Source organism: Populus trichocarpa, chromosome 15 (genome assembly GCF_000002775.5).
Source record: "Populus trichocarpa isolate Nisqually-1 chromosome 15, P.trichocarpa_v4.1, whole genome shotgun sequence".
NCBI lineage: Eukaryota > Viridiplantae > Streptophyta > Magnoliopsida > Malpighiales > Salicaceae > Populus > Populus trichocarpa.
Genome location: NC_037299.2, coordinates 9,522,059 through 9,535,411, shown reverse-complemented (window position 1 = coordinate 9,535,411; position 13,353 = coordinate 9,522,059). Strand labels below are relative to the sequence as shown.

Below are 13,353 nucleotides of genomic sequence, written 5' to 3'. Positions count from 1 at the left end.
GTTAATTTTAGAGAGAAGAATATATGGAGGGGATTTCCGTAATTTTCAAGAGTGTAACTCTGTGGATTTTTTGTTATTTATTATGATGTTAAGGCACTGTTGACCGTCCGATTAGAACTTGTTTGCTGTGACTTTTGTGACATGGGAATTGTGGCCGTTGGATTAGAAATTTGAGGGGTGTGTTTTCATTTTATTTTTTTAAATAATAAATGTAGGCTTGTAAATTAAGCAAGATTTAAAGAGAAGACAGTCAGTTGGTGGTCAGGTCTGGATCTGTTATTCTTTAGGTAGTGTTAATTCATATGCTTTGACTTAAAAATAATGGACAGTGGTAGTAATAATGAAAAATTACTGTCACATTCCTATAGTTGAATAAAAAGAAATTATTTTGTCTTTGTTTATTTAAAAATTATAGTTTAATAGTATATAATTTTATAACACTTTATGTGTGCATAAAAAATTAAATTATTTATAAAATTATTATTATATTTTAATTAATAACTAAAGAACTTTTATAGTGTTAAAATTATAAAGTTGCAAAAAAAAATTTCAATCTTCCCTAATTTTTCCAAACCTTTTCTTCCTCACTCCACACTTTAACTAATTTTATCTCCATCATCCTTCAAAACCGTATTCATAATCTGGTACCCAAAACACCCTTCTACTTTCCTTTCTCTTCTCCTAAGCTTACCACCATTCCATTCGCTACCAGAACCTCCTTTTCACGAACAATTATGGTAAAAAATTAACTCAATTAATTAGATTTTATGTTTGTTTTTTAAAAGTCATCAGTTCGAGTCTTATAAATCTTAGAGCTACTGGAGATTTTTATAATTATTAACTTCAAAACCCGTGAAATTAGTTAAGGTGGACATAAATTCATCCATCAATTAACACAAAAATCACCATGTTCCTCCCCTTTCTCTTTTTCTAAAGTTGTGGTCTCATATTCAAAACTCTCATTTGTAACAAAAAAAAAAGAAGTACATACCCTATTTATTTATTTAATAAAGGATTTAAAAACTAAAGGATTTATTTAATTATCATAAAAATCACCATGTTCCTCCCCTTTCTCTCTTTGTAAAGTTGTGGTCTCATATTCAAAACTCTCATTTGTAACAAAAAAAAAAAGAGTACATACCCTATTTATTTATTTAATAAAGGATTTAAAAACTAAAATAACCCTCTAATTTCATCTAATGTATTGCTTTTATCTTTAAGATTAGTTCATATTCATTGATCCTCTATATCCAAATATATACTATGTGACCCATGTAAAAAGGACATCTTTTTAATATATCTAAGCTAGGGTGTACTATAAAATTAGGCTGTAGTTTTTTGCCTCGTCCATTTTGTAGCTAATCATTTCTCTTTTTGATGACCCTTAAGTCATATATTAATATTTTTATGTATTTTATGTATTTTGATGATAATAATTAAATGAAAATGGAATAATGATATGTTTGGATGAAATTAAGTTTAAACAGGTCTATATGAAGATCACATCAACTAGTATAAGGAATTGAATGAAGAAAGACATAAACAAGCTAAAGATGCAAAGCAATTGAAGACTTAGTTCTTAAGGAGTCATTTTAATGCATATTGTTAAATATATATATCCTACTCAATAGAAAATTAAAATGAATTCACACACATCACATTGCATGCATAAATAGGATTGATATACATTTAATTGATTCAAGTTTCACTAGGTTTGAAACTATCAAAATTAATTTTTAAGCTGAATCGGTTGATCGCTTGAGCATACCAAGTGAACCGGTCGACCGTTGTTCATCAATGATGAACACTTGAGAATTTTGTAGGAATCGGTCGACCGAATGATATGGTCATTTGAACCAGTCGACCGTTTTAGCAGTCAGAGGCATTCTAACAGTTATAAATGACAAGTTTCTTTCGGAAACATATATATAACTCTTTTTTATGCAAAAAAAAAAAGGTGAGATTCAAACATACATAATATAGAAGCTTTCTAAAAGAAAAATCAACTAGAAATCATCAATCCTAACATACCCTAAGAATAGTAATAATAATAAACACTATGCATAACAATAACAACAATAGTAAATAATATTATGATTTCGTACAAAACATAACATAATTAACAAGTGAAATTATGAAGATCATAAAATTTAAATTATTACAAAAAAATTTAGCATAAATTATTAGTTAGATTTGAAAGATCAATTTGTATATAAATATGTAAGAATGACATTATACAAGATGAGTTTTAACTGGTTTTAATAGCCATGAAGTATGAATATTGGATAACTAATTCGAGTTTAAAATAAGAAAAAGAGATTTATAAAATTTAAATTAAATAGCTTAATCATTTTAGCATTTTAGTGATTCTAATAATACCAAAAGAATAATAATTTCTTGTTTTCCAAAGCTATAAGAAATTTCCTAGACCAATATATGTCAACTTCCAGGTTATGTTTGGTTAGGTTAGTGTTCCAGAATAAAATGGATAAATACAAAAAATATAAAAATATATTTAGCTAAAAAACAGAAATGTAAAATAAATATGTCTATAATATAATTTTATATATTTTCAAAACAGAAAGTATATATATAAAAAAACATATTTATTTTGTCTTCTATCTTCATCTCTCATGTTCAAAACAATACCCAAATGCTTCTTTAAACTATTTACATACTAAATTATTATTTAGCAAATATATTGAAAATTCAAATCAATCATCTATAGTAAACAATTAATTTTCCTTCTAAACAAATGATTATGATAAAAAAATTTCATTGACTAAAAAATAAAAATAAAAAAGTAAATAATGCTATTAACACATGATAGAGACTATCATGTATTAGGGATGAAGAATTATTATTATTTAGGCAGCAGAAAACTATTATTCATTCCAAAATATACTTGACATTTAGCTGTGTGTTTTAATAATTCAAAATTTATTTATTTATATTACATAGTTGTTATTTGTTAAGGAGGATAACCCGGTCTGTTGATTGTTTCTCAAAAAGATTGGGCTAGCTTAGCCTCTAAGCATGTTGAGCAAAGCAGAAGTCCTATAAGCCTGCAAGAGACTTGTTAGAGTGCGAGAAAAATGAAATTAATTTTATTGGACTCGGGATGATGGAGGCCTATTAGAATTTCTTTCTTTATAGGCAATGGATTTCTTACTGTGGCCCGACTTTACTTGGCAAAGGTTGTTTGGAAGCTCCATTCAATTATATTTTTTAAAAATTTTAATTTTTTTAATTTTAATTTTAATTTAATATTTTTAAATTATTTTAATATGTTGATGTTAAAAATAAATTAAAAAATTAAAAAAATATTATTTCAATATATTTTCAAATGAAAAGTTTTTTGAAATGTAACATCTACTGCTATTCCAAACAGCAAACACCCTCTAAATAAGTTTTTGACATGCATGCATATTATTAAACTATCATAGTAGTTTTTAATAGATTATTTTGAATTACTTATAGCTAATATTTTTATTTTTTTAATTTAAATTGTGGTGCACCATATTTAAATAACATTTAGTTTTTATAAGAGTTTTGGTAGTGTTTGAAAGTGTAATATCGATTATTATTTTTTAAAGTATTTTTTATTTATTTTTTATAAATACATCAAAATAATATATTTTTTTATTTTTTAAAAAAATATTTTTATCATCAACATATCAAAATATTTAAAAAATATATATATAAAAAAACAATAATGATTTTTTTCTCAAAATTTAGTGAACTGTTCCAAACTCAAGAGACTAGCCTTTACTTCATCAATGAAAATGTCAGTTGTATAAGATATTATCAAACAGACAAGATCCTACCCAAAGCTTGACTTTTGGGCAACGAGGCCAATCCTACCATCATTCAACTAGTCCCCTTTAGGGATAAAACTTGACTTTTCTCAAGTCTTCCCTATCAAACTAGGTTCACATAACTTTCATGAACGTGTCGAACAAGTATGATCCTTCTACTGTTAATTAAGAGCATCATCATGTTTGTCATTAAATATACTTAACCATTTTACAATACAGTGCAAAAACTAAAGTAAGATGATGTTTTTTAATGGTTTTGATATGCTATATCGAATGTTAAAAATATATTTAAACTTGAATGATCATGCTAAAAGTTGAATTAAATTGTAAACAAAAGGTGGGGTGGTATTCCAGAGTTGAGTGTAAAACAGCATGGAATATGGGAATCTTTGTAAACTTCCAACATGTTTCAGTAGAAAAGGGAAGACAGAAAGCTTTCGGAAATTTCACGTTTCCAACCAAGTCAGGTAAAGTCCACGAGTCAACGACGACGAACCGACTATTTGTGCCCATATGATTTCATGAGTGTTTCATTTCGTTTGTGTGTGAAAGAAGAAAAGGAAAAAAAAGATCAAAAGCAGCAAATTCCAGGAGAAATCGAAGAGTAGTGATGGGTATTGTTAAGCTTGGAGAGAACATGGAGATCAAAGAAGAGGTGATCATGAAAGCTTGTTCAATGGCCATGAAGGCTCACAAATCTCCAGAGAAGCAATATCTTTCTGAAGGGATTCATAGTTCATCATCTGAAGTTGTCTTTAGCTTTGCTGGATCTTTGTCTGTAAATGATTGGTTTGCTGGAAGTGCCTTTGGAGAAATGAAGGTGGATCTTCAGTTCTTTCCTTCTCTCAAATATGTTGGTCTTGATCAAACTGGCAGGGTCAATGAAGCCTTTTTCAAAAGATTCGAAGCAGTTTTGGCTAATCCACGGTTCAAAGTTGAGGTAACTCAATCCACTCCTGGTCATTTTATTTCCATTTCTATTATATAGATCCTGTAGCTGCATTTGTGTTCTTGATATCCTTCTAAGAAGCTAATTGAATTCCCCGAGAACAAACAATAATTGATAAGATTTACAAGTGTGAGATGGAAAACAGATTGAAAGTAGAATAGATTCAATAAGTAAACATTAAAATAATTGCTGGACTAGAAAAAATAACTCCAGTCTGATGCTGGTTTTCAATTTTCCCAGGTGGAAAAAGCTGTGGCCGACAGAAGGCAAGTTGTATTTACTGGCCACTCTTCAGGAGGGGCAATTGCCATACTGGCAACAGCTTGGTTCTTGGAAGTGTACAATAGACAGAGCTCCAACTGCATGGCGCCACTCTGCCTGACTTTTGGATCTCCCCTTGTCGGTGATTACATTATAAACATTGCAATTAGGCGTGAAAAATGGTCTCGCTACTTTGTTAATTTCGTTATGAGATATGACATTGTCCCTCGGATTTCACTCTGTCCACTCTCTTCCATTAAGCAACAACTTCAGCGAGTCCTCGATTACTTTAATCAAAACGCGCCACAACCTCCTAATGATGCCCCAGCTTTCTATGAAACTGTGGTGAAAAATGCATCATCTGTTGCTAACTATGCTGCCTGTAAGATCATGGGGAGCACGAATCCGTTGCTGGAAACTGTATCGAGTTTCATTGAACCAAGTCCGTATAGACCCTTCGGGACTTACGTCTTTTGTACAGGAACTGGGAAACTTGTTGTCATAAGTAACCCTGATGCTGTGCTGCAAGTACTGTTCTATTCCTCCCAGTTGAGCACTGAAGAAGAGAAGGTGACAGTTGCCCAAACAAGCCTAAGAGATCATTTGAACTACGAAAATTACCTGCAAGAGCACTTAAAAACGCCAGCTGTAACAAGTTTATTCCATCATCGCCAAGAAGCACTTGCAGTGTCTTGGAATGTTGCAAGCGTTGAGCGTGAGAAAGTTGATATGGCCTTGAATGACCTAGGCCTGGTAAGTTCTTTTACTCCCTGCTGAATGTGTCATTCCATTTCATATATATGTTCACTCATCACACATTGGCTAAAGTTATCCTAGCAAATTTTATTTGGTTACAAGTTTCAGTATATAGGAAATAGCAGTATCAGACTTGGAAATGCTCAAACTTTTTTCTGAAACTGGACATATTAGTGAAAAATAAAATGAAATTAGTTGACACCTCCAATATTTATAAATGCTCAAGTGTTTGGGATTCCAGAGTGAAAGAGCCAGACTGTCTCTTCGTGCTGCTGAAGCGTTAGAGAAGCAGAAGTTGAGGAACCAGGATACAATTGATGGAAAGAAGAAAGATATTGAGAAATGTTTAGATAAGCTACAAGAATACCAAAGTAAGTGTGCTCATAAAGTCGGCTATTATGATGCCTTCAAGTGTTCAGAAGAAGAGGAGGATTTCCATGCTAATGTAGCGAGGCTTGAGCTAGCAGGTACATGGGATGTAATAATAGAAATGTTGAAAAGGTATGAACTCCCTGATGAGTTTGAGGGCCAGAAGGAATGGATAGGTCTCGGAACCAGGTATCGCCGCATTGTTGAACCCTTGGATATCGCAAATTACTACCGACACCTCAAGAATGAAGACACAGGACCCTATATGGGAAAGGGCAGGCCAAGACGGTATAAATGCACTCAAAAATGGCGTGAGCATGCTGAGCAGTTGCCAAATGAAATTCCAGAATCCTGTTTCTGGGCTGAGGTAGAGGAACTATGCATTAAAGCAGGTTGCCAGGGAACTATAGAAAGCATTTTGCACCTAAAGACGAAAGTTGATAAGTGGATTCAAAATGAGGAACTTGGTGGTGATGTTCTGTTGGAGAATTCCACCTTTACGAAATTGCAGAAACAACATTTCCTGACCAACTGATCTCTGGATCTTGCATTTTAGAGCAAAGGACGGAGTTGCATGTGCAGGGACTTTTAGAAGTGTAACTAATGTTATTATGATCCTCTTGCATACCTGAGCAAGAACTTTTTCATAATTAGTAAATATATCCTGTAACTAATAGTATTGATCTTATTTATATAAAATATATTTATTATTAATAAAGGCTTTATTTATCTTTAATATTCATTCATATTTAATTTGTGAGTTTAATGTTTGATTAATAAATCTAGAATAAAGATAAAGTTCATAAAATAGAAATGTTTTGCAAAGAAAATTATGAAGTTATTATAATTATAAGATTCCAAATACATCAAAACATCATTCTAAAATGTTCCCTTTTAATGTTCTATTAAGACTGAATATTAATTAGAATTGTTGAGACCAATATATAATATATTATGTTCATTTCATTAAAAAATAAATCAGTTGCTCTCATAAACTGAGTTACGAGGTGTTTTGAAGCAAGAACCTGCTGATGAAGCTCAAGGTTTCTATGTAATAGTGATGGAGAATGCATCTTCTGCTGCTAGCTATGCTGCCTGCAATATCATGGGGAGTACAAACCTGCTTTTAGAGACTTTATCAAGCTTCATTAAATTATACAAGTCCCTATACACCCTTAGGGATCTATTCTTCTCTGTTGAGTACCGTAGAAGTAAAGGTGACAGTTGCCCGAAGCAGTCTAAGAGATCATTTGAACTACAGAGATGGACCACGAAAGAGCTTACAAATGCAAATTGTGTCCTGTTTTCACCATGCCCACCTAGATGCACTTGTATTAACTGCAAATGATCACAGTTGATTCGGCCTCAATCGGGCTAGGCCTAGTAAGTTTTGCTTCTTTCGCATCTCACATGCTCAGTCCTCAAGACTTGGCTAGTTATCCAGCTTAATTTATCAGCTTACATGGAATGTAACAGTGAGTTGGAATCCACAAGATTTGCTGAAATTGGACATTTTATCAGCTTAATTCATGACTGGCTGATGCCCACAACTTGTGCCGATGCCTTTTGCTCGGTATCCCACAGTGATGGAGCAAGCCTCAATATCAGTGGCGCTAAAGAAACAGGGAAGCAGAAGCTGAGGAACCTCGCTGCAATTGACGAAAAGAAGATAAATATTGAGGAAAGAATACAGACGCTAGAAGCGTGCGTACAAAAGCAACTGCGAACTTTGCAAAGGCTGCTATTATGATGTCTTCAGTATTTCAAAAGACAAGGAAGATGTCCATGCTAATCTAGAGAGCCTTGAGAAAGCAGGTATACGGGATAAGATAGTCGAAATGCTGAAGCGATATGAACTGAAACTTCAGCCTAGTGATGATCATGCTCCCCAGTTGAATACTGTGTATTTCATCACCAAAACACACAATCCTCTATCACTGTTCCAGTGCAGTTAGACCAGTGACAAGCAATCATTTTACAATCAAAGTTATAAATCTAGACATCATAGTAAAATGAGGTAACTTGTTGGTCATGGATTAGGAGGGTCAATCCGGATTGATTTAGATTAACTTTTAATTTTTTTTATTAAAAAAATAAATAAATCAAAACAATCTTTTATAAAAAAAGAGTTAATAGGCTGATTAATCAAGTTTTACTAGGTTAATTTAAGTTGGAGATCAATCTGGGTTTTTAACAGGAAATTACATGATCCAATCAAGACTATTGATCAACACGTACCCACCAAATCCAGTTATCTAGCCACACATAAAAACCAAAACTATTTATCAAACTTCACCTCCTGGCTCCTGGAAAATTATTGTCAGATCCTCTGTTCATTGCCTCTTCCAATATATGCTCATCAACTGAACTAATATAGGAGATGAGTGGCCATGAAAACAAACAGATTCCAAGGCATTAATCGAGTGCAGGATCTAGTTAACTCACAAACACGTTTTAACATCTGGAAGCGTCGTATTTAAGAAAAAAAAAATGAAAGCTTGCCATTTGCATTTCCTTCAGTTGCCAGGACGCATCATAGGTTTCTAGACATTGATCATGCAGTGTACACCATTGTCATGCCAATTTGTGAACTTCGGCAATGGATGCTTCATGATTCCAATAAACTTTCAATTTCTCAAGTTGAATTAGTGAGTGTTTGATTGTGATAAAAAAAAATTTAAAAAAATTATAAATTTTTAAATTGCAATGGTAAGTGTTTTCTAATTGAAAATGTATCAAAATAATTTTTATTTTTATTTTTGATATTAGTATATTTAAACTATAAAAATACACCTAAAAAAATCAATTTAATGTTTTTTTAGATGATAAATAATTTGAAAAATACTTAAAAAAACAAATTAAACTGCAAAAACAAATACATCTATAGTTTTTTCTTAACCAAGATTTAAAAAGAAAATTTTCAATGCAACCCATACAAAACTGTGATATTTATTAATTAATTAAACACTTTTAAATATATGAATGAAGCATCACACCATACTAAAAAAAATATGGTGTTGTAACAGTTTATTTGTTTTTGAGGTAGCTTTTGTGGTTGTAATTTTAAAAAAATAAGTTTTAAAAAAGTATGGTTAGTTAGATTTAGATACAGTAAAAATTATGATTGAGGTTTATGTGTATTAGAAAACATGTATAAAATATTTAGTAGTACTAGTTGTGTTTGGAAGTGTGATTGCGGTTACTTTTCAAAGTGCTTTTTATTTAGAAATAAATCAAAATATTTTTTTATTAAAAAAGTTATTTTTGATATTAACGCATCAAAATGATCTGAAAACACAAAAAAATATTAATTTAAAGTAAAGAAAAAAATAAAAAAATTTTAAATTTTTTCAAAAACGCTTTTGAAACGCAAAAACAAATAGGGTTTAAAACTTAGTTAAAAAATATATAAAAGCTACTTCACAAAAACTGCATTTCAAACTTAATTTTTTAGTTGGTCCTACGGTACAAAACATAATTTGATTTATTACCATGCTACGCACCACAAACACAAAAACAGTTGTAAAACAATTGCAGCCTAAAAAAAAAACAAAAGGAGCCTTAGACTGCTATCTGAGAGGTAATTCAAAATTTTCAAACTGCAAAATCACAATCTGTGCATACATACCTAAAATTTAACAAGTCACATGTTTCTAACAGAGAATGGAAGCCATCCAATATCCTTAGAAATCATAGAAGAGTTCCTTAGTGTATTCAACTTCTCAGCATAATTGAAAATGAAACAGCCAAGAAATGACGACAAAATCACGTGATATCTGAAACGATTAGTATAAATGAAAACCACCTTCCACCATAACCAAAAGATTGTAGCTGGCACACAGAGATGTATCACCCCCACAAGCAACAAGGCCAAAACGAAAACAATTCCATCTCCGCAAATCACAAACATATAGGCTATAGCGCCAACAATTCTTGAGATGACAGTACGCTAAAAGTATCGAGCCTTGCTTTTCCAGCCATTCGATGCTCCCTTGACCTTGCTATGTAAATCACGAAGCCCAAAGAAAAATGAATTCATCAATACTAGTAAAGGAAACAAACACTTTTATGTATCTCCCCCTCCTAGACGTCTCAATCAGAATTAAGCCAAAAGGATGTCAAAGGAAACTAACATTTTTACATATCTCCCTCCTAGATGTCTCAATCAGAATTGAGCCAAAAGGCTGTCAATGAGATGCAAATTCTTCTCTGCTGTTACGTGGCAAAGGCATGGTGGCGTCACACACCAACCTTTCTTGATAATTAAATAAGAAATAGAAACCAGGTTTTCAAGTGAGAAGCAAGGGAACTTTTTATTCCATAATTAGAGACAGCATTCATGCACAAACTTCAACCGTGAAGCAGTCTCAAGAAAGAAACAATTTTGTATGCGGCCCCAAAAAGGTGACTCCTAAAACATATTTTTAGCCCGAGAGGCTGCCTTCAATGTTTTCGGAACTCTGCTCCTTTTTGTTCCCATTAGCTAAAGCCAAAAAATGTAATTCCATCAATGAACCTACATATAATGTAACATTTAAATAATCACATGCAGTACAACTATGAATTATCAAGACTTGCATTGCAATCAAAGCCATTAGCTAATTAGCCCCATCCATGAACTATTGGATTCTAAGGTTGTCTCCCAGAAAGCAATTACCAAAGACGGAATCTACAATAATTAACATGCACAAGCAGATAGTAACTCAATCGAGCATTAGGGAAAGGAAAACACAGGATATTGTAATTACCTTTCATGTATTGAGTTTCTATATCCCTTATCTATTCACATACTGAAGTTTTCTACATCCGCACCACACAGATAAGAACCAAGAATCGAAATAAGAAACAGCTCAATTATCGGGTGCCAAAAGACATAATGATCTATACCCCTGCATCTAAAAAGTCTAAGAAGTGACAGCCTAACAATAGAACAGAACACACAAGACACACGGAGAAAGAGATGGACCCAAAGTTCACCAAAACAGAGAATCATCCTCTTACGACCTCATGCTACAAGAACGAGCCAATCTTAAAGTCAGACTACCTCTACGCACACTGGCCTCCACCTTCACAGGATCATTCTTATACAGCTCCCTGCAGTTTGGGCAGCGGCCATCCAGCTCAAGCATTTTCTTGTGGCAGAAAAGACAGACCTGGAACCCACAGGAACATGGCAGGAAACTTGTATCCGTGATGTCCAAATCTTCTGTACATATAGGACATGAAGTGGGCACATTAGCACCACTAGCACAACCCCACGGAAGCACTCCTTGTCCATAATGCCTATCAGTATTCGGAAAGCTGCGCTGCTTGGGCAAATTAGGAAGACTCTGCGGACGAAGTGCATCATCCGGCCTCCACGCCCGACTATTTCCAGGAGCCACTCTCGGTGGCACCGTTCTCTCCTGTGTCAAATTCTCGTTATTAGAACCCAAATTTTGCAAATTACAATCCAATTGAACAACAGGTTCATGCTCCAGTGAAGACTGCAATTCCAAACATGGATTGATTTCATCAATATGGTTTTCTAGCTTATTATCATCATCATTGGCAACCAAAGCATCAGCCATAGCCTCCCAGTCATCCAAGCAATTATCATTCTCTTCTCCATCCTCTTCCGTTATGCTGCCACCAACGCTACTTCCACTAGAAGTGCTGCTACTACTGGAAGCAGTAAAATTGGTGCCCGATTCGTTGCCACCAAGGAAACTGCTGCCAGTAGGACTATTCAAAGGGGAATCCAAATCAAAATCATGATGAATCGACCCATTTTCATTCTCATTTTCATCCTCCCCTGCTCCTCCTCCTCGCCGCCTCATCTGCGAGTTCTCCAACGGATTCTTCCTTCCCTCTTCATTAATTTGCTGAGGCGACACGCGTGGACCCGTCAACTCCTCCTTACATCCCTTATTCTTCACTGCACCTAATAAAAATGAAATAAAAATCCACCACCCATCGCATCAATAAATTAAAAGCCCCACCACAGTATCCAAAAACTAAAATTAACTAAAAAAATATTCAAAAAGAACAATAAAATATAAGAAAAAATTTAAATTTGAGATCATCATGGTACCTTGAGATAGCCATTGCTCTCGACGAGCGTCAAGCTTGCATTGTTTCAATTTGGCTGACCTATTGGCCTGCATAAATCCCAAAAAAAGAATATAATTGATTGTTTAGATAGAAATCAAATTCCAGAGAGGGAGAGAGAAAAAAAAGGAGTCGCCCTCATACCCTCTTCTTCTTGCCGAAATCTCTAGGGATAGAAGGAATTGAAGCGTTGATTGAACCGGAAGCCATGGTTACTGCTGCAAAATTTGTGGATTTGGAAAACCCTAATTCGTTTCAATTGGGAGAGAAGGGAATTTGTTTTCTGGAGAGAGAAAAGAAACTAATTGGTTTCTTTGGAGAGAGAAAGAGAAATGGATAACGGAAACTCCTCTGCTTCGCTCTGCCCTTCAATTTTTTCCAGGAACAGATGGCCTTCTGTTTTATTTATATAATGACTCGGTTACAAAAATGCCCTTAAGTTTCACTTAATTTGCTGATGTACCGCATTGGGTAACGTGTGTTTTGCATGTAGATTGTGGGGAGCAAAGTTTCTGTGCACGAGTTGCCGTCGCGAAGCCGAATGAACTTCAATGCGTGACAAACGATGTCGTTTGACCTTTCATCCTTTTCACAAGGAAGTTTGTGTTATCCAGATTTTTTTATTAGACAAGGAAAGTAGCCTTATTATATATATTTTTTTGTTTTGAAATGATTAAAATTATTAAAAAAATTATAAATGTATTAAGTTGATATAAAAGTATGCATTTAAAATCACATAGGATGGGATTTAGTTTTTATTAATGTGTAAGCTGACTTTAAAATATCTCTCACTATTGAATAAAATAAATATATATTAATAGAAAACTAAAAGGATGAGGTTTTTTTTTAGTATTTTTAATGTATCTCTAAACTCATTAGCGCTATAAGTTGAAATAATAAAATAATATTTTTACTTTTATTACAAAAAAAAACCACGTCTTTTATGATGATGTTTAAATTTTCACGTTGATCTATCCACCAATAAGGGCACGTGTGAAAAAAATTGGTGGCCAAACCATGTCTCTTCAAGGTTGAAGTTTTTTTTATATTGAACTTCATGATTTTTTTCAATTTTTTTTTATATTATTCATTTATCTCAGTCACATCACT

The 13,353-nt window shown here is 33.2% G+C and overlaps 2 protein-coding genes across 4 annotated transcripts; one reads left to right on the top strand and one right to left on the bottom strand.

Annotated features, from left to right (window-relative positions):
• The first annotated feature begins 4,143 nt into the window (after nucleotides 1-4,143).
• On the top strand, nucleotides 4,144-7,352 carry LOC7462536 (protein EDS1L). Of its 3 annotated transcripts, XR_002978043.2 has the most exons (4): nucleotides 4,144-4,758; nucleotides 5,008-5,781; nucleotides 6,011-6,749; nucleotides 7,212-7,352. XR_002978043.2 is itself a non-coding variant. In XM_024586159.2 (3 exons), the coding sequence occupies exons 1-3, from the start codon at nucleotides 4,429-4,431 to the stop codon at nucleotides 6,686-6,688; spliced, it is 1,782 nt and encodes a 593-aa protein (XP_024441927.1). In that variant the 5' UTR covers nucleotides 4,144-4,428; the 3' UTR covers nucleotides 6,689-6,895. The 3 variants fall into 3 exon arrangements, 2 of the variants coding, with proteins under 2 accessions (XP_024441927.1, XP_002322142.1); XM_024586159.2 differs by lacking the exon at nucleotides 7,212-7,352 and having other exon boundaries at nucleotides 6,011-6,895; XM_002322106.3 differs by lacking the exon at nucleotides 7,212-7,352 and having other exon boundaries at nucleotides 4,145-4,758; nucleotides 6,026-6,895.
• A 3,515-nt stretch (nucleotides 7,353-10,867) lies between these two features.
• Nucleotides 10,868-12,626, bottom strand: LOC7474866 (uncharacterized). Its single transcript, XM_002321521.4, has 3 exons — nucleotides 12,388-12,626; nucleotides 12,227-12,293; nucleotides 10,868-12,076 (listed from the first exon to the last, which is right to left on the bottom strand). Exons 1-3 carry the CDS (start codon nucleotides 12,451-12,453, stop codon nucleotides 11,151-11,153), a joined length of 1,059 nt encoding a protein of 352 aa, XP_002321557.2. The 5' UTR covers nucleotides 12,454-12,626; the 3' UTR covers nucleotides 10,868-11,150.
• Between the last annotated feature and the right edge of the window lie 727 nt (nucleotides 12,627-13,353).